The sequence below is a fragment of the Salmo salar genome, chromosome 01, assembly GCF_965601325.2.
Source record: "Salmo salar chromosome 01, fSalSal1, whole genome shotgun sequence".
Lineage (NCBI taxonomy): Eukaryota > Metazoa > Chordata > Actinopteri > Salmoniformes > Salmonidae > Salmo > Salmo salar.
The window spans coordinates 101,710,805-101,732,978 of record NC_138291.1 but is presented as its reverse complement, the minus strand read 5'-3'; the positions used below and the strand labels follow the sequence as shown (position 1 = coordinate 101,732,978).

General features: G+C 44.2%; 1 protein-coding gene across 10 annotated transcripts in view; it reads left to right on the top strand.

Moving 5' to 3' along the window:
* The window catches only part of LOC106611148 (neurexin-1a), a 557,947-nt gene that overhangs the window by 193,525 nt on the left and 342,248 nt on the right, over positions 1-22,174 (top strand). For 2 of the 10 annotated variants that reach the window (XM_045724966.2, XM_045724951.2), the window contains exon 1: positions 3,401-5,346. The exons of 6 other annotated variants lie outside the window; for them this stretch is intronic. In XM_045724966.2, the coding sequence (XP_045580922.1) occupies positions 5,052-5,346 (295 nt within the window). In that variant the 5' untranslated portion in view covers positions 3,401-5,051. Of the gene's footprint in view, positions 1-3,400; positions 5,347-22,174 lie in introns of those variants that run through there. 2 more of the 10 variants (XM_045724953.2, XM_045724971.2) reach the window with 2 other exon arrangements.

Genomic DNA, 22,174 nt, shown 5'->3' with positions numbered 1-22,174 from the left:
CAGCATTTTACATCGGTGCGTAACGTTGACTAACTATTTTCCCTCAAATGCATCCGATGAAACAGAGCTACAATTTACTAAATTACTATTCGAAAACATTTTAAAAATTTAATATTGTCATTCTAAGATTTATAGATGAATATCTCTTGAAAGCACCTGTAATACCAGATTTAAAATTAACTTTACTGGGTAATCATACTTTGCGATGAAAGGGGATGCGATACTCTGAAAAATAGGCCAACGTTACATGTCAGCGCCATCTTGGAACAATCGCATATCACATCTAGTCTTGTATACTATTGTCAATAATCCCTTACCTTCATCAGAAAGCACTTCCAGGAATCCCAGGTCCACAACAAATGTATTTTCGTTCGAAAAAGTTCATCCATTATGTTCCATTAGCTTGTTCTTGTTAGCGCGTCTGAAGGCTGATCCAAATCCTCCGTCGGCCACGGGACAGCCATTTCGACAAAAAGCATTTTTTTCCCATTTAGGTTCGTTCAAACATGTCAAACGTTGTATAACATAAATCTTCAGGGCCTGTTTCAACAAGAGAGCCAATAAGATTCAAGGGGGACGATTGCATTGTGTTTCAAAACATTTCGAAAGGGGAGGGTAAGCAGGGGCGCCGGCGTCATAATGGTGATGGCCCTCTCCGTGTGACCACGTTCCACAGCATCTCATTCATTCAATTTTAACAGTAGAAGGCTCAAACCAATTTGTGAAGACTGGGGACATCTAGTGGAAGCAATAGGAAGTGCTCAATGAACCATAGCTCACGGTGTGATTAATAGGCAACGTGATGAAGTTGAGTTCGCAATTCAGAATTCCACTTCCTGTTTCCATCTGTCTCGGGGTTTTGACTGCCATATGAGTTCTGTTATACTCACAGACACCATTCAAACAGTTTTAGAAACTTTAGGGTTTTTTCTATCCACAAGTATTAATTATATGCATATCCTAGCTTCTGAGTTTGAGTAGGAGGCCGTTTAAAATGGGCACACATTTTTTTCAAAAATCGCTTTAGCGCCCCCTATCCTAGGGGAACGCCAAGAGGTTTTAAATCCTCTGTCCTCTATCCTCTGTCATCTATCCCCTGTCCTCTATTCCCTATCCCCTATCCCTTATCCTCTATCCACTATCCTCTATCCAATATCCTCTCTCCTCTGTCCTCTCTCCTCTATCATCTATCCCTTATCCTCTATCCCCTCTCCTCTCCTCTCTCCTCAATCCCCTAACGTATATCCCCAATCCTATCTCCCATATCCCCTATCATCTCTGCTCTATCCCCATATCCCCTATCATCTATCCCCTATCCTCCCGCCTCTCATGTCTCCTCTCTCCTCTATACTCTCCTCTGTCCCATATTCTCTCTCCTATACCCTTTATAGTCTCTCTGCTATAGTCTCTCCTCTATCCCGTATCCTCTCTCCTCTCCTGTCTCTTCTCTCCTCTATACTCTCCTCTGTCCCATATTCTCTCTCATCTACCCTCTATACTCTCTCTGCTATAGTCTCTCCTCTATCCTCTCTCCTCTCCCCTCTATCTTCCTCTCTCCTCGCTCATATTTCCTCTTCTCTGCTCTCTCCTCTCTCTCCTCTTCTCTACTCTACTCTCTGCTCTCTCTCCTCTCTCCTCTCTCCTCTCTCCTCTCTACTCTCTACTCTCTACTTTCTCCTCTAGTCTATTATCTCACTGCTTCCCAGCTCAGCCTCACTAGCAGCAGCACCGCTGTTAGGCTTTTCTTTCCCTTCGGCTGTGAAAGAACACCACAGTGGTCCAAAGAGGATGTCATCCAAATGAACAGCCACCGTGAAAACAAGATTGAGCATCACAAAGCATTAGTATAGGGTCCCAAGGACTGAATGTGGAACATTGAGCTGAGCCTTTAGCCTGTTTAGTTATTTAATGCTGGACCAACTGAGCACAGATCTGAGCCTTTAGCCTGTTTAGTTATTTAATCCTGGACCAACTGAGCACAGATCTGAGCCTTTAGGCTGTTTAGTTTTTTAATCCTGGACCAACTGAGCACAGAGCTGAGCCTTTAGCCTGTTTAGTTATTTCATGCTGGACCAACTGAGCACAGATCTGAGCCTTTAGCCTGTTTAATTTTTTAGTCCTGGACACACTGAGCACTGAGTAGTGCTGAGCACTGAGCAAGATACTCTAAGCATAGACACTGCATCATTGAACATCACAGAGCAGCACTGTGTACAGAGCCATGGTTCTGTTGTGTGGTGGCTATCATCAGTCAGAGCTTTATGTCTACATGTTCTCTGTACCTCCTTAACCCTCATCCACTCCATTCCACTCTCAGTATTACTCTCCTCTCTGTGCTGTGCTGCACAGTGCTGTTATAGCTCTCAGAATTTCTCTCTGATGTGTTAGCTCTCTGTTAGCTCTGTGTTAGCTATGCATTAGCTATCTGGTGAGGTAATTAGTGTTTCTTTGTTTGCTCTGTGTTAGCTCTCTGGTGAGGAAATTAATGGCTCTGTGTTAGCTCTCTGGTGAGGGAATGAATGGCTCTGTGTTCGCTCTCTGGTGATGGAATGAATGGTTCTGTGTTAGCTCTGTATTAGCTCTGTGTTAGCTCTCTGGTGAGGGAATGAATGGATCTGTGTTAGCTCTGTATTAGCTCTGTGTTAGGTCTCTGGTGAGGGAATGAATGGATCTGTGTTAGCTTGGTGTTAGCTCTCTGGTGAGGGAATGAATGGATCTGATTTAGTCTGTGTTAACTCTCTGGTAAGGAAATTAATGGCTCTGTGTTAGCTCTTTGTTAGCTCTCTGGTGAGGGAATGAATGGATATGTGTTAGCTCTGTGTTAGCTCTCTGTTGGGGGAATGAATAAATCTGTTAGCATTGTGTTAGTTCTCTGGTGAGGGAATTAAGGGTTCTTTGTTAGCTCTGTGTTAGCTCTCTGGTGATGGAATGAATGGTTCTGTGTTAGCTCTGTATTAGCTCTGTGTTAGCTCTCTGGTGAGGGAATGAATGGATCTGTGTTAGCTCTGTATTAGCTCTCTGGTGAGGGAATGAATGACTCTGTGGTAGCTCTGTGTTAACTTTCTGGTGAGGGAATTAATGGCTCGGTGTTAGCTCTTTGTTAGGTCTCTGGTGAGGGAATGAATGAATGTGGTAGCTCTGTGTTAACTCTCTGGTGAGGGAATGAATGGATCTGTGTTAGCTCTTTGTTAGGTCTCTGGTGAGGGAATTAATGGTTTTGTTTTAACTCTGTGTTAGCTCTCTGGTTAGGCAGTGAATGGTTATCTGTTAGCTCTGTGTTAGATCTCTGGTGTGGGATTGAATTTCCGTGTGTGAACTGTCTGAGGGAATGAATGGGTTTTTATCAGCCAGGCGAGCAAGGCTGACTTCAGCACCCTCCCTGTGGACAGCTCTCCACCTTTTGCCAAGCTATGTGTGTGATCCACATCCTTCCATCAGTGGCATATCCCATTTCCCTAATGTTTGGCTGGGGCTGCAGATGGTCTGGAAGTTGTAGTGCTTGCTCAGAGTAAAGGAGAAAAGAGAAGAGATTCGTTTTTATTTTGTCCCCTTTGAAGCTGCAGCGTGGATAAGTGTGGATGGGATCATTAAAGAGCTCTGTGATTGGCTGCTGAGAAGCTAGATCTCCCCTGGATGGGAACCGTTGGACTGTTGGACCGTACTGCTAGGATCTTATTGTCTTTCTCTACATGACCGCTCTGATACTCTTCACCACTCCACCCAGAGAGAGAGAGAGATAAAGAGAGAGAGAGAGAGAGGGGAGAGGGAAATAACTTGAACAAAAACCAGCTTGAATAGATGTATCTTTCCCTGCTTTGTGTTGCTCTGGCTTCCATTCACTGCCCATCAGATTGTTGGTCCGCGTAGCAGTGGATAGAAAGAAAGAGAGAACAAGAGACGGAGCCCCACATCCCCTGCTTATTTTTCGCCCAAGTAGGCTCTTCTTCTGCAATGCACTCTGGCTCCGCTAATTCGCTCTGTGGAGCCTGGTAATTTGCATAGACTCTCCCCCTCCTGCTCCACGGATGGCTGTCGGAGCTCCCCCTCCTTACTCCCTCTCTCCCTCCCTCTCTCTCTCGCTCTCTCCTTCTCCTTCTCTTGCACACGTCTTGCTGAAACTGTGCTCGCTCGCAGTTTCTCAGCCTGTGAGTGTGTGAGTGGCTCCGTAATGCAGACCAGCCGCTCTCTCTCAGGTGCTGCCGCGTTGTTGCCTCTCCACTGAGTCTTGCAGAAAGTGTAGAGCGAACCTCTAGGAGCGTGTCCTGATACCCGTCGCAGGTGCAACCATTATCGTGCCATCCTCTCGACGTTGCAGCTGCTGCCCACCACCACAGGCAAATGAGAAAGCGTTACTTCGGATACACTCGAAATCCTTTGGACATCCTCTGAAAACATACAGGAAGGACATACAGGAGGGACATAAAGGAGGGTAAACTTGGAAGGAGGGAATGTTATATTTGCTTTGATGAAGAAGAAGATGTTGAAACTCTATATATGTGGTGTTTTTTACCTCAGATTCTGAGGCTGAAAAATCGATGTGGATTTTCTGGAGTATTCAAATTTTTGGAGGGGAGAAAAGTATGCATTTGATTCTGTGAGCTTTTCTTCGCAGAAAAAAGAGTGGGTGAAAAGGAGAGAGAGAGTGCGAGCGAGGAAGTGTGTTAGGGGAATTGGAGCAGTGTGGGATTTCTTAGACCCTGTTTGACGAGTGTGTCCTAATTTCTTGAGTGCATATTTTTTCCTCCTCTCTCATTCTTTCCACAATGATTGATCATACTTCTCCCACAGTCCCCTTGGTACCCTTGCAGATTTCATAAACTACCGGAAAAACAACAAGAAGGCTCTCTATTCTCTTCTCCTTCTCATTGACTCTTTTCTGCAGTGGATTCTCTGTGGATTTGTTGGTCAGTCAGCAGTGTGTGTCCTGGGGCTTGTGAGTTGCGAGAGCGCGTTGGGCAGGAAGGGCACTAAGGGGACAATGGGCCGTCGGGCTCATCACTAAGGTCCCAAATCTTGATACTCAACTCGCCTTGCTGGCCTCTCAGGGAATCATGTTGGGAGGCTGGAGGACACAGCAATCCCCCACCCCCCCACCCTCGAGGCCCAGGCAGGAGCCCCTCTGCTGGGACTTGACCTCGTCTGTCTTCCTTGTCCGCTTGGTTCTCTGGATGACTGCTCTAGCCCTGGGATGTGTGGCCGGATCGGGTCCTGACTCGGGGCCACCAGGGGGGGCCACAGGTGCAGAGGGCCTCCACCACATTCACCTCAACCATGGGGGCAAGCGTCACCATTCCGTGCCTATTGCCTTCCATAGATGGCCTGCCGCCTTGCTACGAGCAGGCCACAGTAAGTATCCTTGTACTCTGACCATAAACACAGCGCTCTGCTCTGTATGCCAATTAGCAGAGGCTTTTATCCGAAGCCATTTATAGTAGTGTGTCCATTTATTTTCCTATGGGTGGCCCCAGCGGGAATCGAACCCATGATCCTGACAGTGCAAGCTCTACTAACTCAGGCAAACAGAACCACAATGAATGACACATGCCGTCACCATCTCCCTAAGCTCTTTGGGGGAGGTTAATTTGGGTCCCTGTAGCATCTTTCTACTTCTTACAGCCCAATTACTGGGATGAACTAGTTGTCTATTGAAGATGTATTATATTTTTGGTCAATATATTTATATATGTATAATATATATTTTTGGTTTTATTTGGTGCTCAGCTTTTTGTATTTCACGTGCCACTGCAGCTGATTGGATATGGTTTTATTGTGGTACCTTGCAGCTCTTTTCATCATAATCAAGTCCAGGTTCTGGGCTGAGCTACTTGTCTATTGGAAACATACTTGATTTAATTTACAGCAATACAATAATTGTAGTTTCCTTTAATCGTTTACTGTAGCCTACTTCATCTGTCCATCTATTCCCTTATTATTTTGTCTCTTTCTCTCCATCTCTCTCTGACGTAGTTAAACTCCATCCCTCCATCCCTCTTTTGTCTGCCTCGGCATAATTCCCTCCCTCCATCCCTTCCTCCCTCCATAGCGTCTCAGATTAGCCCTATCCCTCTCTCCAGATGCTCTGTGGTGCGGCGGCCACAGCCAGATTAGACAGGATTACAGGGTATGTGGCGTGGCGAGGCGAACCATTCACTGCTGGCCCCCGGTGGCCGATAGAGAATGTGTAGATATTGCACTCAAGTAGACATGATGAACTAAAGTAAATGGTTCTACGTAATGCCACAAAGGGTTTTATTGTTCTTTTCACCATAGAGGTTTCTCCTTTTTGGTTCTATAAAGAACCATGCTCATAAGGTTCTAAATAGAACCTGCATGGTCCTACAAAGAACCCTTCCCTAAGGTTCTATTAAGAACCATTAAAAAGGTTCTATAAACTGTAGGACTAATAAAGGGTTCTGCTACAGTTTACAATCATTTTTGGTGCATTCAGAAGTATTCATACCCCTTGACTTATTCCACATTTTTTTGTGGTACAGCCTGCATTCAAAATGTATTAAATATTTTTTTTCTCACCCATCTACACACAATACCCCCCTGTTGTTCCATGTAGTGGATCTGTTAATCAATGCATGTGTATGGGCTAATAGCAGAAAGACCTAAAACAATTTTTCATCAAATATTATTTTTATATTTTTTTGAGATACTTGAAATGGTCTTAAAAATCTAAATCAAATAGTAAAATGATCCTTGATGTGACCTAAGGAGTGGATCCTTTTTTTCAATATTCGCCTAAAATGACATACCCAAATCAAACTGCCTGTAGCTCAGGACCTGAAGCAAGGATATGCATATTCTTGATACCGTTTGAAAGGAAACACTTTGACATTTGTGGAAATGTGAAATTAATGAAGGAGAATATAACGCATTAGATCTGGTAAAAAAAATAAAAAATTGTCCCATCATCTTTGAAATGCAAGATAAAGGCCATAATGTACTATTCCAGGTTAGGCGCAATTTAGATTTTGGCCACTAGATGGCAGCAGTGTATGTGCAAAGTTTTAGACTGATTCAATAAACCATTGCATTTCTGTTCAAAATGTTTTATCAAGACTGCCCAAATGTGCCTAATTGGTTTATTCATACATTTTGAAGTTCAGAACTGTACACTCTCCTCAAAGAATAGCATGGTATTATTTCACTGTAATAGCTACTGTTTCTTTTTTAATTTACATTTTATTTCACCTTTATTTAACCAGGTAGCCTAGTTGAAAACAAGTTCTCATTTACGAATGCGACCTGGCCAAGACAAAGCAAAGCAGTGCGACACAAACAACAACACAGAGTTACACATGGAATTAACAAACATACAGTCAATAACACAATAGGAAAATGTCTATATACAGTGTGTGCAAATGAGGTAAGACAAGGGAGGTAAGGCTAAATATTTACAATTTAGCAATTAAACACTGGAGTGATAGATGTGCAGAATATCAATATGCAAGTAGAGATACTGGGGTGCAAAGGAGCAAAAAAAAAGAATAACTGTATGGGGATGAGGTAGTTGGGTGGGCTATTTACAGATGGGCTAGGCACAGTGATGTGTGAGCTGCTCTGACAGCTGGTACTTAAAGTTAGTGAGGGAGATATGAGTCTCCAGCTTCAGTGATTTTTGCAATTTGTTCCAGTCATTGGCAGCAGATAACTGGAAGGAGAGGTGGCCAAACGAGGGATTGGCTTTGGGGGTGACCAGTGAAATGTATCTGCTGGAGCGCATGCTACGGGTGGGTGCTGGTATAGCGACCAGTGTGTTGAGATAATGCGGCGCTTTATCTAGCAAAGACATATAGATGACCTGGAGCCAGTGGGTTTGGCGACGAATATGAAGCGAGGGCCAGCCAACGAGAGCATACAGGTCACAGTGGTGGGTAGTATATGGGGCTTTGGTGACAAAACGGATGGCACTGTGATAGACTGCATCCAATTTGCTGAGTAGAGTGTTGGAGGCTATTTTGTAAATGACATCGCCGAAGTCAAGGATCGGTAGGATAGTCAGTTTTTCGAGGGTATGCTGCCAAACGAGGGTTTTGCAGCATGAGTGAAGGAGGCTTTGTTGCGAAATAGGAAGCCGATTCTAGATTTAATTTTGGATTGAAGATGCTTAATGTGCGTCTGGAAGGAGAGTGTGCAGTCTGACTAGACACCGAAGTATTTGTAGATGTCCACATATTCTAAGTCAGAACTGTCCAGAGTAGTGATGCTGGACGGGCGGGCAGGTGTGGGCAGCGATTGGTTGAAAAGCATGCATTTAGTTTTACTTGCATTTAAGAGCAGTTGGAGGCCACGGAAGGAGAGTTGTACAGCATTGATGCTCGTCTGGAGGTTTATTAACAGGGTGTCCAAAGAAGGGCCAGAAGTATACAGAATGGTATTGTCTGCGTAGAGGTGGATCAGAGAATCACCAGCAGCAAGAGCGACATCATTGATGTATACAGAGAAAAGAGTCAGCCCGAGAATTGAACCCTGTGGCACCCCCATAGAGACTGCCAGAGGTCTGGACAACAGGCCCTCTGATTTGACACACTGAACTCTGTCTGAGAAGTAATTGGTGAACCAGGTGAGGCAGTCATTTAAAAAACCAAGGCTGTTGAGTCTGCCGATAAGAATGTGGTGACTGACAGAGTCGAAAGCCTTGGCAAGGTCTATGAATACAGCTGCACAGTATTGTCTCTTATCTATGGAGGTTATGATATCGTTTAGGACCTGAGGTGCACCCATGACCAGCTTGGAAACCAGATTGCATAGCGGAGAAGGTATGGTGGGATTCAAAATGGTCGGTGATCTGTTTGTTAACTTGGCCCTTGAAGACCTTAGAAAGGCAGGGTAGGATAGATATAGGTCTGTAGCAGTTTGGGTCTAGGCTGTCTCCCCCTTTGAAGAGGGGGATGACCGTGGCATCTTTCCAATCTTTAGGGATCTCAGAAGATACGAAAGAGAGGTTGAAGAGGCTAGTAGTAGGGGTTGCAACAATTTTGGCTAATAATTTTAGAGAGGGTCCAGATTGTCTAGCCCTGCTGATTTACTGCTGATTTACTTAACCAACAGTGCAAATTTTAAGTATAAAATAGGTATTAGGTAAGCAATAGATAAGGAAGGAAATAAAAAACAACAGTAAAAAGACATTGAATAATAACAGATGCGAGGCTATATACAGTAGCGAGGCTATAACATTAGCAAGGCTATATACAGGCACCGGTTAGTCAGGCTAATTGAGGTACTATGTACATGTAGGTATGGTTAAAGTGCGTATATGATAAACAGAGCAGTAGCAGAAGCGTAAAAGCGGGGTTGGCGGGAACACCTCACTCTGAACATTTTACTCGCAGTAGCAGAGCTGGTTAGCCTCCTTATATGTTATCAAAATTGTTGGTGACTGACTGTGCTGCTGAAAACAATTTAATTACGCTTTTTTGACGACATTTACTGACACCGGCCATATTCAAAGCATGTTGAGCGTTTGTAAAGTCATCAGTTATTCTGCACTCCGGCACACTCAGCAAATTTCTGAACTCACCCAGTATTCTCTCCATCTGATACAATCCAGCAATAGTCTACTCCACACAGTGACATAATCCTTGGTTGCCCAGGGTTTAGTGTGTAGTCATTGCATTATCCTCCTCAGTATACAGTTGAAGTTGGAAGTTTATATACACTCAGGTTAGAGTCATTAAAACTAGTTTTTCAACCACTCCACAAATTTCTTGTTAACAAGTTATAGTTTTGGCAAGTCGGTTAGAACATCTACTTCATGCATGACACAATACATTTTTCCAACAATTGTTTACAGACAGATTATTTCACTTATAATTTAATGTATCAAAATTCCAGTGGGTCAGAAGTGTACATACACTAAGTTGACTGTGCCTTTAAACAGCTTGGAAAATTCAAGAAAATGACTTCATGGCTTTAGAAGCTTCTGATAGGCTAATTGACATAATTTTAGTCAATTGGAAGGGTATCTGTGGATGTATTTCAAGACCTACCTTCAAACTCAGTGCCTCATTGCTTGACATCATGGGAAAATCAAAAGAAGTCAGCCAAGACCTCAGAAAAAACATTGTAGACCTCCACAAGTCTGGTTCATCCTTGGGAGCAATTTCCAAATGCCTGAAGGTACTACATTCATCTGTACAAACAATAGTATGCAACTATAAACACCATGGGACCACACAGCTTTCACACTGTCTCCTAGAGATGAACGAACTTTGGTGCGAAAAGTGCAAATCAATCCCAGAACAACAGCAATGGACCTTGTGAAGATGCTGGAGGAAACAGGTACAAAAGTATCTATATCCACAGTAAAAAGAGTCCTATATTGACATAACCTGAAAGGCCGCTCAGCAAGGAAGAAGCCACTGCTCCAAAACCGCCATAAAAAAACAGACTACGGTTTACAATTGCACATGGGGACAAAGATCACACTTTTTGGAGAAATGTTCTCTAGTCTGATGAAACAAAAATAGAACTGTTTGGCCATATTGACCATCGCTATGTTTGGAGGAAAAAGGGGGAGGCTTGCAAGCCGAAGAACAACATCCCAACCATGAAGCATGGGGGTGGCAGCATCATGTTGTGGGGGTGCTTTGCTGAAGGAGGGACTGGTGCACTTCACAAAATAGATGGCGTCATTTGGAAGGAAAATTATGTGGATATATTGAAGCAACATCTCAAGACATCAGTCCGGAAGTTAAAGCTTGGTCCCAAATGGGTCTTCCAAATGAACAATGACTCCAAGCATATTTCCAAAGTTGTGGCAAAATGGCTTAAGGACAACAACGTCAAGGTATTGGAGTGGCCATCACAAAGCCCTGACCTCGAACCTGTGCGAGCAAGGAGGCCTACAAACCTGACTCAGTTACACCAGCTCTTTCAGGAGGAATGGGCCAAAATTCACCCAACTTATTGTGGGAAGCTTGTGGAAGGCTACCCAAAATGTTTGACCCAAGTTAAACAATTTAAAGGCAATGCTACCATATACTAATTGATTGTATGTAAACGTCTGACCGACTGGAAATGTGATGAAAGAAATGAAAGCTGAAATAAATCATTCTCTCTACTATTATTCTGACATTTCACATTCTTAAAATAAAGTGGGGATCCTAACTGACCTAAAACAGGGAATTTTTACTAGGATTAAAAATCAGGAATTGTGAAAAACTGAGTTTAAATGTATTTGGCTAAGGTATATGTAAAATTCCGACTTCAACTGTATGTAAGGGATAATCAACTCAGGGCTATGTGTTCTATGGAAAAGAGTGAACAACGTGGAAAGTGTGTTCCACGACGCGCTAGCGAAACGGACCTTCGATGGAGTTGCATTATTTTACAGAGAACACATAGAGCTCCAAGTTGATTTTTCCCTTCTATTCAATCACTATAATTTAACACATTCAATTGAAAGGGCTTTGTTGGCATAGGAAACATATGTTTACATTGTCAAAGCAAATTAAGTAGATAATTAACAAAAGTGAAATAAACAATAAAAATGAACAGTAAACATTACACTCACAAAAGTTACAAAGTAATACATACATTTATAATGTCAAACTATGTCTTTGTACAGTGTTGTAGCAATGTGCAAATAGTTAAAGTTCAAAAGGGAAAATAAATCAACATAAATGTGGGTTGTATTTACAATGGTGTTTGTTCTTCACTGGTTGCCCTTTTCTTGCGGCAACAGGTAATGAATCTTGCTGCTGTGACTGCACACTGTGGTATTTCACCCAATAGATATGGGAGTTTATCAAAATTGGATTTGTTTTCAAATTCTTTGTGGGTCTGTGTAATCTGAGAGAAATGTGAGTCTCTCGCTCTCTCTCTCTCTGTGTGTGTGTGTGTGTGTGTGTGTGTGTGTGTGTGTGTGTGTGTGTGTGTGTGTGTTGATACCGTATGTAGGTTGAGCTGACAGTTTGGAGAGGTGACACATTTTCAGAGTGCCATTGATGTTGAATATGAATGTGTCCTGGATTCAGTCAGCTTGGTTAGCTGGAGGGATGGAAAGGAGAGCAGTGGTAAGAAGAAGGAGGAAGAGAGAGAGGAGAAGGAGGTCTAATGGAAAGGAGAGAGAGGGAGAGAAGAAGCAGGTCTGAGAACGGGATGGAGAAACAGGAGATGGAGGGCGAGTTTGTAGAATCATGTGGATAAATTTGGTGGGGAGATGGTGAGGTTTTAGGCTGATGAGGTTGAGGATGGGAAGAAGGAGGAGGAGGTGGTGGAGGAGATGTTGAGGGGTAGATAGGAGGAGAAGGAGGAGAGGTAGAGGGGGAGATGGGAGGAGATGGAGGAGAGGTAAGGGTAGAAGGGAGGATGGGAGGATGGGGAAGAAGAGGAGTTGGAGGAGTGGTTGAGGGGAAGATGGGAGGAGGAGGTGGAGGAGAGATAGACGGGGAGATGGGAGGAAGAGGAGGAGGAGGAGGAGAGGTAGAGGGGGAGATGGGAGAAGGTGGAGGAGAGGTTGAGGGGAAGATGGGAGGAGAAGGTGGATGAGAGTTAGAGGGAGAAGGGATAAAGTGTCGGTGGAGGAGAGGTAGAGGGCGAGATGGGAGAAGGAGGAGGTGGATGAGAAGTAGAGGGGGAGATGGCAGGAAGAGGAGGTGGAGGCGAGGTAGAGGGGGAGGTGGGAGGAAGAGGAGGTGGAACAGACGTAGAGGGGGAGATGGGAGGAGGAGTTGGAGGAGAGGTAGAGGAGGAGGAAGATGAGTTTCGAGGAGAGGTTGAGGGGGAGATGGGAGGAAAAGAAGATGGTGGAGAGGTTGATGGGAAGGTTGGAGGTGGAGGAGAGGTAGAGGGGGACATGGGAGGAAGAGGAGGTGGAGGAGAGGTAAAGCAGGAGATGGGAGAAAGAGGAGGAGAGGTAGAGGGGGAGATTGGAGGAAGAGGAGTTGGATGAGAGTTAGACGGGGACATGGGAGCAAGAGGAGGTATAGGAGAGAAAGAGAGGGAGAGGTTAGAGAGGGAGAGATGGGAGGAGGAGGTGGATGAGAAGTAGGGGGAGATGGCAAGAAGAGGAGGTGGAGGAAAGGTAGAGGGGTACATGGGAGGAGTAGGAGGTGGATGGGAGGTAGAGGGGGAAACGGGAGGAATAGGAGGTGGAGGAGAGGTAAAGCAGGAGATGGGAGAAAGAGGAGGAGAGGTAGAGGGGGAGATTGGAGGAAGAGGAGTTGGATGAGAGTTAGACGGGGGACATGGGAGCAAGAGGAGGTATAGGAGAGAAAGAGAGGGAGAGGTTAGAGAGGGAGAGATGGGAGGAATAGGGGGACATGGGAGCAAGAGGAGGTATAGGAGAGGTAGAGAGGGAGAGGTTAGAGAGGGAGAGATGGGAGGAGGAGGTGGATGAGAAGTAGGGGGATATGGCAAGAAGAGGAGGTGGAGGAAAGGTAGAGGGGTACATGGGAGGAATAGGAGGTGGATGAGAGGTAGAGGGGGAAACGGGAGGAAGAGGAGGTGGAGGAGAGGTAAAGCAGGAGATGGGAGAAAGAGGAGGAGAGGTAGAGGGGGAGATGGGAGGAAGAGGAGTTGGGCTTTGGTGACAAAACGGATGGAACTGTGATAGACTGCATCCAATTTTCTGAGTAGAGTGTTAGAGGCTATTTTGTCAATTACATTGCCGAAGTCAAGGATCGGTAGGATAGTCAGTTTTACGAGGGTATGTTTGGCAGCATGAGTGAAGGATGCTTTGTAGCGAAATAGGAAGCCGATTCTTGATTTAATTTTGGATTGGAGATGCTTAATGTGAGTCTGGAAGTAGAGGTTACAGTCTAACCAGACATCTAGGTGTTTGTAGTTGTCCACATATTCTAAGTCAGAACCGTCCAGAGTTGTGATGTTGGACGGGGTGGGACTCTCGTCCTGACAACAGGCCCTCCAATCCGATTTGACACACTGAACTCTATCTGAGAGGTGATTGGTGAACCAGACGAGGCAGTCATTTGAGAAACCAATGCTATTGAGTCTGCCGATAAGAATGCGGTGATTGACAGAGTCGAAAGCCTTGGCCAGGTCGATGAAGACGGCTGCACAGTACTGTCTTTTATCGATGGCAGTTATGATATCGTTTAGGATCTTGAGCGTGGCTGAGGTGCACCCATGACCAGCTTGGAAACCAGATTGCATAGCGGAGAAGGTATGGTGGGATTCGAAATGGTCGGTGATCTGTTTAACTATGCTTTCGAAGACCTTAGAAAGCAGTTTGGGTCTAGAGTGTCTCCCCCTTTAAAGAGGGGGATGACCGCGGCAGCTTTCAAATCTTTGGAGATCTCAGAAGAAACGAAAGAGAGGTTGAACAGGCTAGTAATAGGGGTTGCAATTATTTTGGTGAATAATTTTAGAAAGAGAAGGTCCAGTTTGTCTAGCCCTGCTGATTTGTAGGGGTCCAGATTTTGCTGCTCTTTCAGAACATCAGCTATCTAGATTTGGGTGAAGGAAAAATGGGGGAGGCTTGGGCAATTGCTGTGGTGGGTGCAGGGCTGTTGACCAGGGTATGGGTAGCCAGGTGGAAAGGATGGCCAGCCGTAGAAAAATGCTTATTGAAATTCTCAATTATCATGGATTTATCGGTGGTGACAGTGTTTCCTAGCCTCAGTGCAGTGGGCAGCTGGGAGGAGGTGCTCTTATTCTCCATGGACTTTACAGTGTCCCAGAACATTTTGGAGTTTGTGCTAGAGGATGCAAATATCTGTTTGAAAAGCTAGCCTTTGCTTTCCTGTGTATATTGGTTCCTAACTTCCCTGAAAAGTTTCATATCGCGGGGGCTAGTCGATGCTGATGCAGAACGCCACAGGATGTTTTTGTGCTGGTCAAGGGCAGTCAGGTCTGGAGTGAACCACAGGCTATATCTGTTCCTGGTTCTACAATTTTTGAATGGGCATGCTTTTTTAAGATTGTGAGGAAAGCACCTTTAAAGAATAACCAGGCATCTTCTAATCAAATCAAATCAAAGTTGATTTTTCACGTGCGCCGAATACAACAGGTGTAGACCTTACAGTGAAATGCTTACTTACAGGCTCTAACCAATAGTGCAAAAAAGGTATGAGCTGAACAATAGGTAAGTGAAGATTTAAAGACAACACTAAAAAGACGGTGAGGAAAGCACTTTTAAAGAATAACCAGACATCCTCTACTGACGGAATGAGGTCAATATCCTTCCAGTATACCTGGGCCAGGCCGATTAGAAATGCCTGCCAGCTGAAGTGTTTTAGGGAGCGTTTGACAGTGATGAGGGGTGGTCGTTTGACCGCAGACCCATTACGGATGCAGGCAATGAGGCAGTGATCGCTGAGATCCTGGTTGAAGACAGCATAGGTGTATTTGGAGGGCAGGTTTGTTAGGTTGATATCTATGAGGATGCCCGTGTTTAAGGTATTGGGGTTGTACCTGGTAGGTTCATTGATAATATGTGTGAGATTGAGGGCATCAAGCTTAGATTGTATGATGGTCAGGGTGTTAAGCATGTCCCAGTTTAGGTCACCTAACAGCACGAGCTCTGAAGATAGATGGGGGGCAATCAAATCACATATGGTGTCTAGGGCACAGCTGGGGGCAGAAGGTGGTCTATATCAAGCGGCAACGGTGAGAGACTTGTTTCTGGAAAGATGGATTTTTAAAAGTAGAAGCTCAAAATGTTTGGGCACAGACCTGGATAGTAAGACATAACTCTGCAGTAAATTGCAACTCCGCCCCCTTTGGCAGTTCAAACTTGTCAGAAAATCTTATAGTTAGGTATGAAAATTTCAGGGTTTTAGGTGATCTTCCTAAGCCAGGATTCAGACACGGCTAGGACATCTGAGTTGGCAGAGTGTGCTAAAGCAGTGAATAAAACAAACTTAGGGAGGAGGCTTCTAATGTTAACATGCATGAAACCAAGGCTTTTACTGTTACAGAAGTTAACAAATGAGAGTGCCTGGGGAATGGGAGTGGAGCTAAGCACTGCAGGTCCTGGATTAACGTCTACATCACCAGAGGAACAAAGGAGAAGTAGGATGAGGGTACGGCTAAAGGCTATAAGAACTGGTCGTCTAGTACGTTCGGAACAGAGAGTAAAAGGAGCAGGTTTCTGGGCATGGTAGAATAGATTCAAAGCATGACGTACAGACAAAGGTATGGTAGGATTTGAATACAGTGGAGGTAAACCTAGGCATTGAGTGACGATGAGAGAGGTATTGCCTCTAGAGACATCATTTAAAACAGGTGAGTTCACCGCATGTGTAGGAGGTGGAACATCAGGGTTAAGTAAGGCATACTGAGCACGGCTGGAGCTTCTACAATGAAATAAGACAATAATCACTAACCAAAACAGCAGTGGACAAGGCATATTGACATTAGGGAGAGGCATGCGTAGCTGAGTGATCTTAAGGTCCAGTGAGTAGCTAGGCGGGCTGGAGACACAACGATTCAGACAGCTAGCGGGACGGGGCTAGCATTCTAGCAGAAGGGCTTTAGAGGGACGTTGCGACGGAAGAAGTCTGTTGTAGCCCCCTCGTGCGGTTAAGTCGGCAGACCAGTCGTGATGGATCAGCATGGGTCCATGTAGTAAAATGGTCCAGGCCAATTGGCAAAATAGGTATAGTAGCCCAAGAAATTGGCTGATGGACCTCTTCAGCTAACAGTCCGGTATGCTTTAGACAGCTAGCGGGCCATGGCTAGCAGGCTAGCAGATGGGCATTCAGGGGACGTCGCGACGGAGGAGCCTCTTGAAAAAAGCCCTTGGACGAATTACGTCGGAAGTCCAGTCGTGATGGATCGGCGGGGCTCCGTATCGGCAATAAAAGGGGTCCAGGCCAATTGGCAAAATAGATATTGTAGCCCAGGGAGTGGCTGATGGACCTCTTCTGCTGGCCAGGAGATGGGCCTAGCATAGGCTAGCTCCAGGCTAATTGGTGCTTGCTTCGGGACAGAGACATTAGCCAGGAGAAGCCACTCGGATAGCAGCTAGCTAGCTGCGATGATCTAGGTGAAAAGGTTCAGAGCTTGCGATAGGATTCCGGAGATATGGAGAGAAAGAAGTCAGATGGGATGAGGTTTTGATGTTGGTGTGCTGTGCCTTTTTTTCTCCACACATAGTGTTGTGTGTTCCTTCCAAACAACGAAACTTTTGTTTAATTTGTCCACAGACTTTTTTGCCAGTAGCGCTGTGGAACATCCATGTGCTCTTTAGCGAACTTCAGATGTGCAGCAATGTTTTTTGGGGGACAGCAGTGGCTTCTTCCATGGTGTCTTCCCATGAACACCATTCTTGTTCAGTGTCTTACGTATTGTAAACTCGTCAACAGACATGTTAGCATCTTCCAAAGATTTCTGTAAGTCTTTAGCTGACACTCTAGGATTCTTCTTAACCTCATTGAGCATTCTGTGCTGTGCTCTTGCAGTCATCTTTGCAGGACGGCCACTCCTAGGAAGAGTAGCAACAGTGCTGAAATTTCTCCATTTATAGACAATTTGTCTTACCGTGGACTGACTTTTAGAGATACTTTTGTAACCCTTTCCAGCTTTATGCAAGGCAACCATTCTTAATCTTAGGTCTTCTGAGATCGCTTTTGTTTGAGGAATGGTTCACATCAGGCAACACTTCTTGTAAATAGCAAACTCAAATTTTGTGAGTGTTTTTAATGGGGCAGGGCAGCTGTAAACAAAATCTCAAAACTTGTCTCATTGTTTCGACTCCAGGTTAGTTGACTCCTGACTCCAATTAGCTTTTGGAGAAGTCATTAGCCTAGGAGTTCACATCATTTTCCCAACTTACACTGTGACTGTTTAAAAGATGTATTCAACAATAACAAGAAAAATACAGTAATTTGTCTGGGCTAAAGGTTAGCTGATGACCACTAGCAGTGGCTAGCTGACTAGTAGCTAGTAGTTAGTAGCTTTAACTACTAGCTAGTAGCTTTAACGCTCCCTCCCTCTCTCTCTGTCTCTGTCTCTCTTTCTGTCGATTGTTGTATCGTTCTCTCTTTCGGTCTTCTTTCATTCCTCCCTCCGTGTGTTCCCAGTTCTGTGTAGCTATGCGGTGTCACCTTCCATCTAATCCTGTTTGCAATACTTATGTAACCGTACCTTCTGTTGGCTCTTATCGCCACACTGCACTTACCATTGTCACAGGTGATTAGCAAAAACAAAGCCAGGCCAGTTTCCCAAATGATACCCTATTCCCTATTCAGAATACTATCAGGCGCCATAGGGCTCTGGTCAAAAGTAGTGCACTACATAGTGAATAGGGTGTCATTTGGGAAGCTTCCCTAATACTGCCAAAATGCCAGCCCGGTTTTCTATGCAAATTACCCTCATTTCTATTTTATTAAAGTGCCGAATTGATTTTTATATATATTTATTTGCATATTGGTTGGGTGTGTTATTTGTGTCTTAATAGATAGCTGCTTTAAATGGATTGTAGAGAAGTACAAAGTTATTTTCAAGCTCTGGAGCATCTTTATTGCAAAACATTTATCCTGACATTTCCCTCAACATTTCATAACATATGCAGTATGATTATGTGTATGAATATCAGCATGAGTCATCTAGGGTTAAACTATACAATAACCCTTTTATTAAACAACAATGAACAGATAATGGAAACTTTTATTTCTAGTGGGAGCCATCCACTATCAATTTGGAAGATAGGATGAGCATGACCACACTGTAAACCTCAAACATTTGAGGAAAACGATTAACCCCAAACAAATTCAGTCAAGAAGCTTAAATATCTAAAGTGATCAGTGCTAACTTCATGTGAGTAATACAATTGCCATTTTTTCTAGTAAGGTATACTTCAATTTAACACCCCAACTACGCAATAATTTCCTAGTGTGCCTTGTCTTTTTGAATGAATTCTGGAGTTACCACCCATGACTGTATTTGTTAGTGACAGAGACATCATTGTTGAATTAGTTCATTTTCAGTCCTATGGCCTTCACCAAGTTAGTTCTTAGGCGAATTTTATCAATATAATTGAACCATTACATATATCATATACTGTCAGGGCTGGCTCAAGGAAGCAGGAGAGGTGAAGTCAAGCGCAGGAGACAGAAAATCCGTGAACACACTTTTAATGGGTATCCACTCAGACCGAAAACTAGGTAGGGCAGGGCGCATAAAACAAATGCTCAAAAAACCCAGCCCAACACAATGCAGGGACGCAGCCCACAATAACCTCTGCGAAATTCACAGGCAGAGGGAAACACTTGTTCCTCAAACAACATGCGTCCTGACATAAAACAATCACGCACAAAAAAACAATCCTACCTAGCTCAACTAAATACCCCCCCCCCCCCCCCCCACTAACTACTAATACAAAACAGGTGCGTGCTTAACCTAGACCTAACCAACAGAAAGTGAAACAGAGGATCGGTGGCAGCTAGTAGGCTGGCGACGACGACCGCCGAGTGCCGCCCGGTTGAGGGGAGCCACCTTCTGTCGGTGTCGTGACATATACAGTGGCCTGAAACTCATAGATTACAGGCCACATCACTACAAGCAGGGTTGCAAAATTCCACAAACATTTTTCCATGAATTTTCCAACCAAGATTTCTGGAAAACCTGAGAAATTTACCAGAATTTTGCAACCCTAACTGTGAAGGACATTATGCTGGCTTGCAAAGTGATGTGTACTTCCTATTGAAATCTAGGCAGCGTTAGACTATCAAACAGTTGAAATTTGTATTCACACACAACCTGCATTCATAATGACTGCCAGGGTGGGTTTAAAATAGTGGGAGAAAACTACAGATATTAAAAACAAATTTCCAAAAATCTACCTGCAGTAGAGCATGCTGGAAAAAAAATTATATCTTGAAAATTTGGTGTGAGTTCTCATTTAGTTTTGGGTCAGTACCACATAAACCTTTGAAGTAATAATTACTTTTCATTGACTGAGTTCAACTTACTAGAAGTATTTCAGTAAAAAATGTCTTGAGGTTTACAGTGAATGTTCAGGATGTACATATGAAAGGTTAGATGAAATATGAACTAGATTTACATGAAAGATAGGAGGAACATTACCCTTGATCAGGATGTACATATGAAAGGTTTGATAAAATATGAAATAGAGTTAGTATGTGATGAATTGTTTTAATGAGTCTCAGTCACGGATCATATCTGCATCTCAAATGGCACCCTATTCCCTATTTAGTGCACTGCTTTTGACCAGGGCCCCATATGGCACTATGTAGAGAATAGAGTGCCATTTGGAACTGGACCCATCTCTCAGAAGCAGACTGATCATCAATGTGTTCTGGTAGAGGGGTGTCTTGAGGAGAGGAATGTAGACTGATCATCAATGTGTTCTGGTAGAGGGATGTCTTGAGGAGAGGAATGTAGACTGATCATCAATGTGTTCTGGTAGAGGGGAGTCTTGAGGAGAGGAATGTAGATTGATCATCAATGTGTTCTGGTAGAGGGGTGTCTTGAGGAGAGGAATGTAGACTGATCATCAATGTGTTCTGGTATAGGGGTGTCTTGAGGAGAGGAATGCAGACTGATCATCAATGTGTTCTGGTAGAGGGGAGTCTTGAGGAGAGGAATGTAGACTGATCATCAATGTGTTCTGGTAGAGGGGAGTCTTGAGGAGAGGAATGTAGACTGATCATCAATGTGTTCTGGTAGAGGGGTGTCTTGAGGAGAGGAATGCAGACTGATCATCAATGTGTTCTGGTGGAGTGGTGTCTTGAGGAGAGGAATGCAGACTGATCATCAATGTGTTCTGGTAGAGGGGAGTCTTGAGGAGAGGAATGCAGACTGATCATCAATGTGTTCTGGTAGACGGGTGTCTTGAGGAGAGGAATGCAGACTGATCATCAATGTGTTCTGGTAGAGGGGTGTCTTGAGGAGAGGAATGCAGACTGAATAAATTAGGAGACGACACACACACGCACATGCACACACACACACACACACACACACACACACACACACACACACACACACACACACACACACACACACACACACACACACACACACACACACACACACACACACACACATACACACACACACACACACACTTACTTATCAATGACAGACAACTAAAGGTGTGCCATAATGTGGAGGTCAGGTCAGTGTGTTTTGAAAAAGATAGCAGCCTCCCCTGCCAGTTAGCCATAGCTTATATGGGAATGCAGTCAGAGAAAGAAAACACATAGAGAGATTTAAATAAACTTGGTTATTGGAGGTTGAGAGGAGACATTAAGAATGAAGACTAAATTAGTCTTACCCCAGAGTAATGAAGGGAGGAGGAGAGAGGAGAGCATCCTTCGGTTTATTACATAATATCTTTATCAGTGGAGACCCCTTGATATCACCCCTCTATGGTTGTTTGGGATTATTTAAAACTCCTGCTCCACCAAACACTCCTAATACAAGGAGTGTATCTCTCATCCCGGTTTGTTCATCAAGTAATGTAGGTTTGTATTTTATTTAGCCAGTTAAGAACTAATTGTTATTTAGAATGACGGCCTACCCCTGCCAAACCCTAACCTGGACGATACTGGGCCAATTTTGCACAGCCCTATGGGACTCCCAATCATGGCCGGTTGTGATACAGCCTGGAGTTGAACCAGGGTCTGTAGTGACGCCTCTAACACTGACATGCAGTGCCTTAGAACACTGTGCTACTCGGGAGCCCTAATAATTAATTACTCTCTCTACCTTCAGAGCTAATGGGAGAATAAGAGATTGTAGTTCTGTTGTGGGATTGTAGTTCTGTTGTGGGATTGTAGTTCTGCTGTGGGATTGTAGTTCTGCTGTGGGATTGTAGTTCTGATGTGGGATTGTAGTTCTGTTGTGGGATTATAGTTCTGCTGTGGGATTGTGAGAAGGGAAAGGGAACAGAGGAAAGCAAGACAAAAGGCAGGAAAGGAAAACAATTAATTGAGAGGGACAAGTAGATAGATGGCAATAGAGAGAGTTAGGGGGATAGAGATATTGAACATTTGAAAAATAGAAAAAATATTAATATAATAATGGAAATAGAGATATATAAAGACGGAGAGAAAGAGACAGAGGGAGAAAGAGAGGCAGACAGTGAAAAAGAGATTGGGAGAGAGAGAGAGGCAGATGGAGAGGCAGAGAGAGGCAGTGAGATGGAGGAGTTCACAGTGGGTGAACTGCAGGGCTGTGGGCCCCTGTTGGTGCCTCTCAGGCCGTGTGTTGTGGTTTGTATAATACAGGT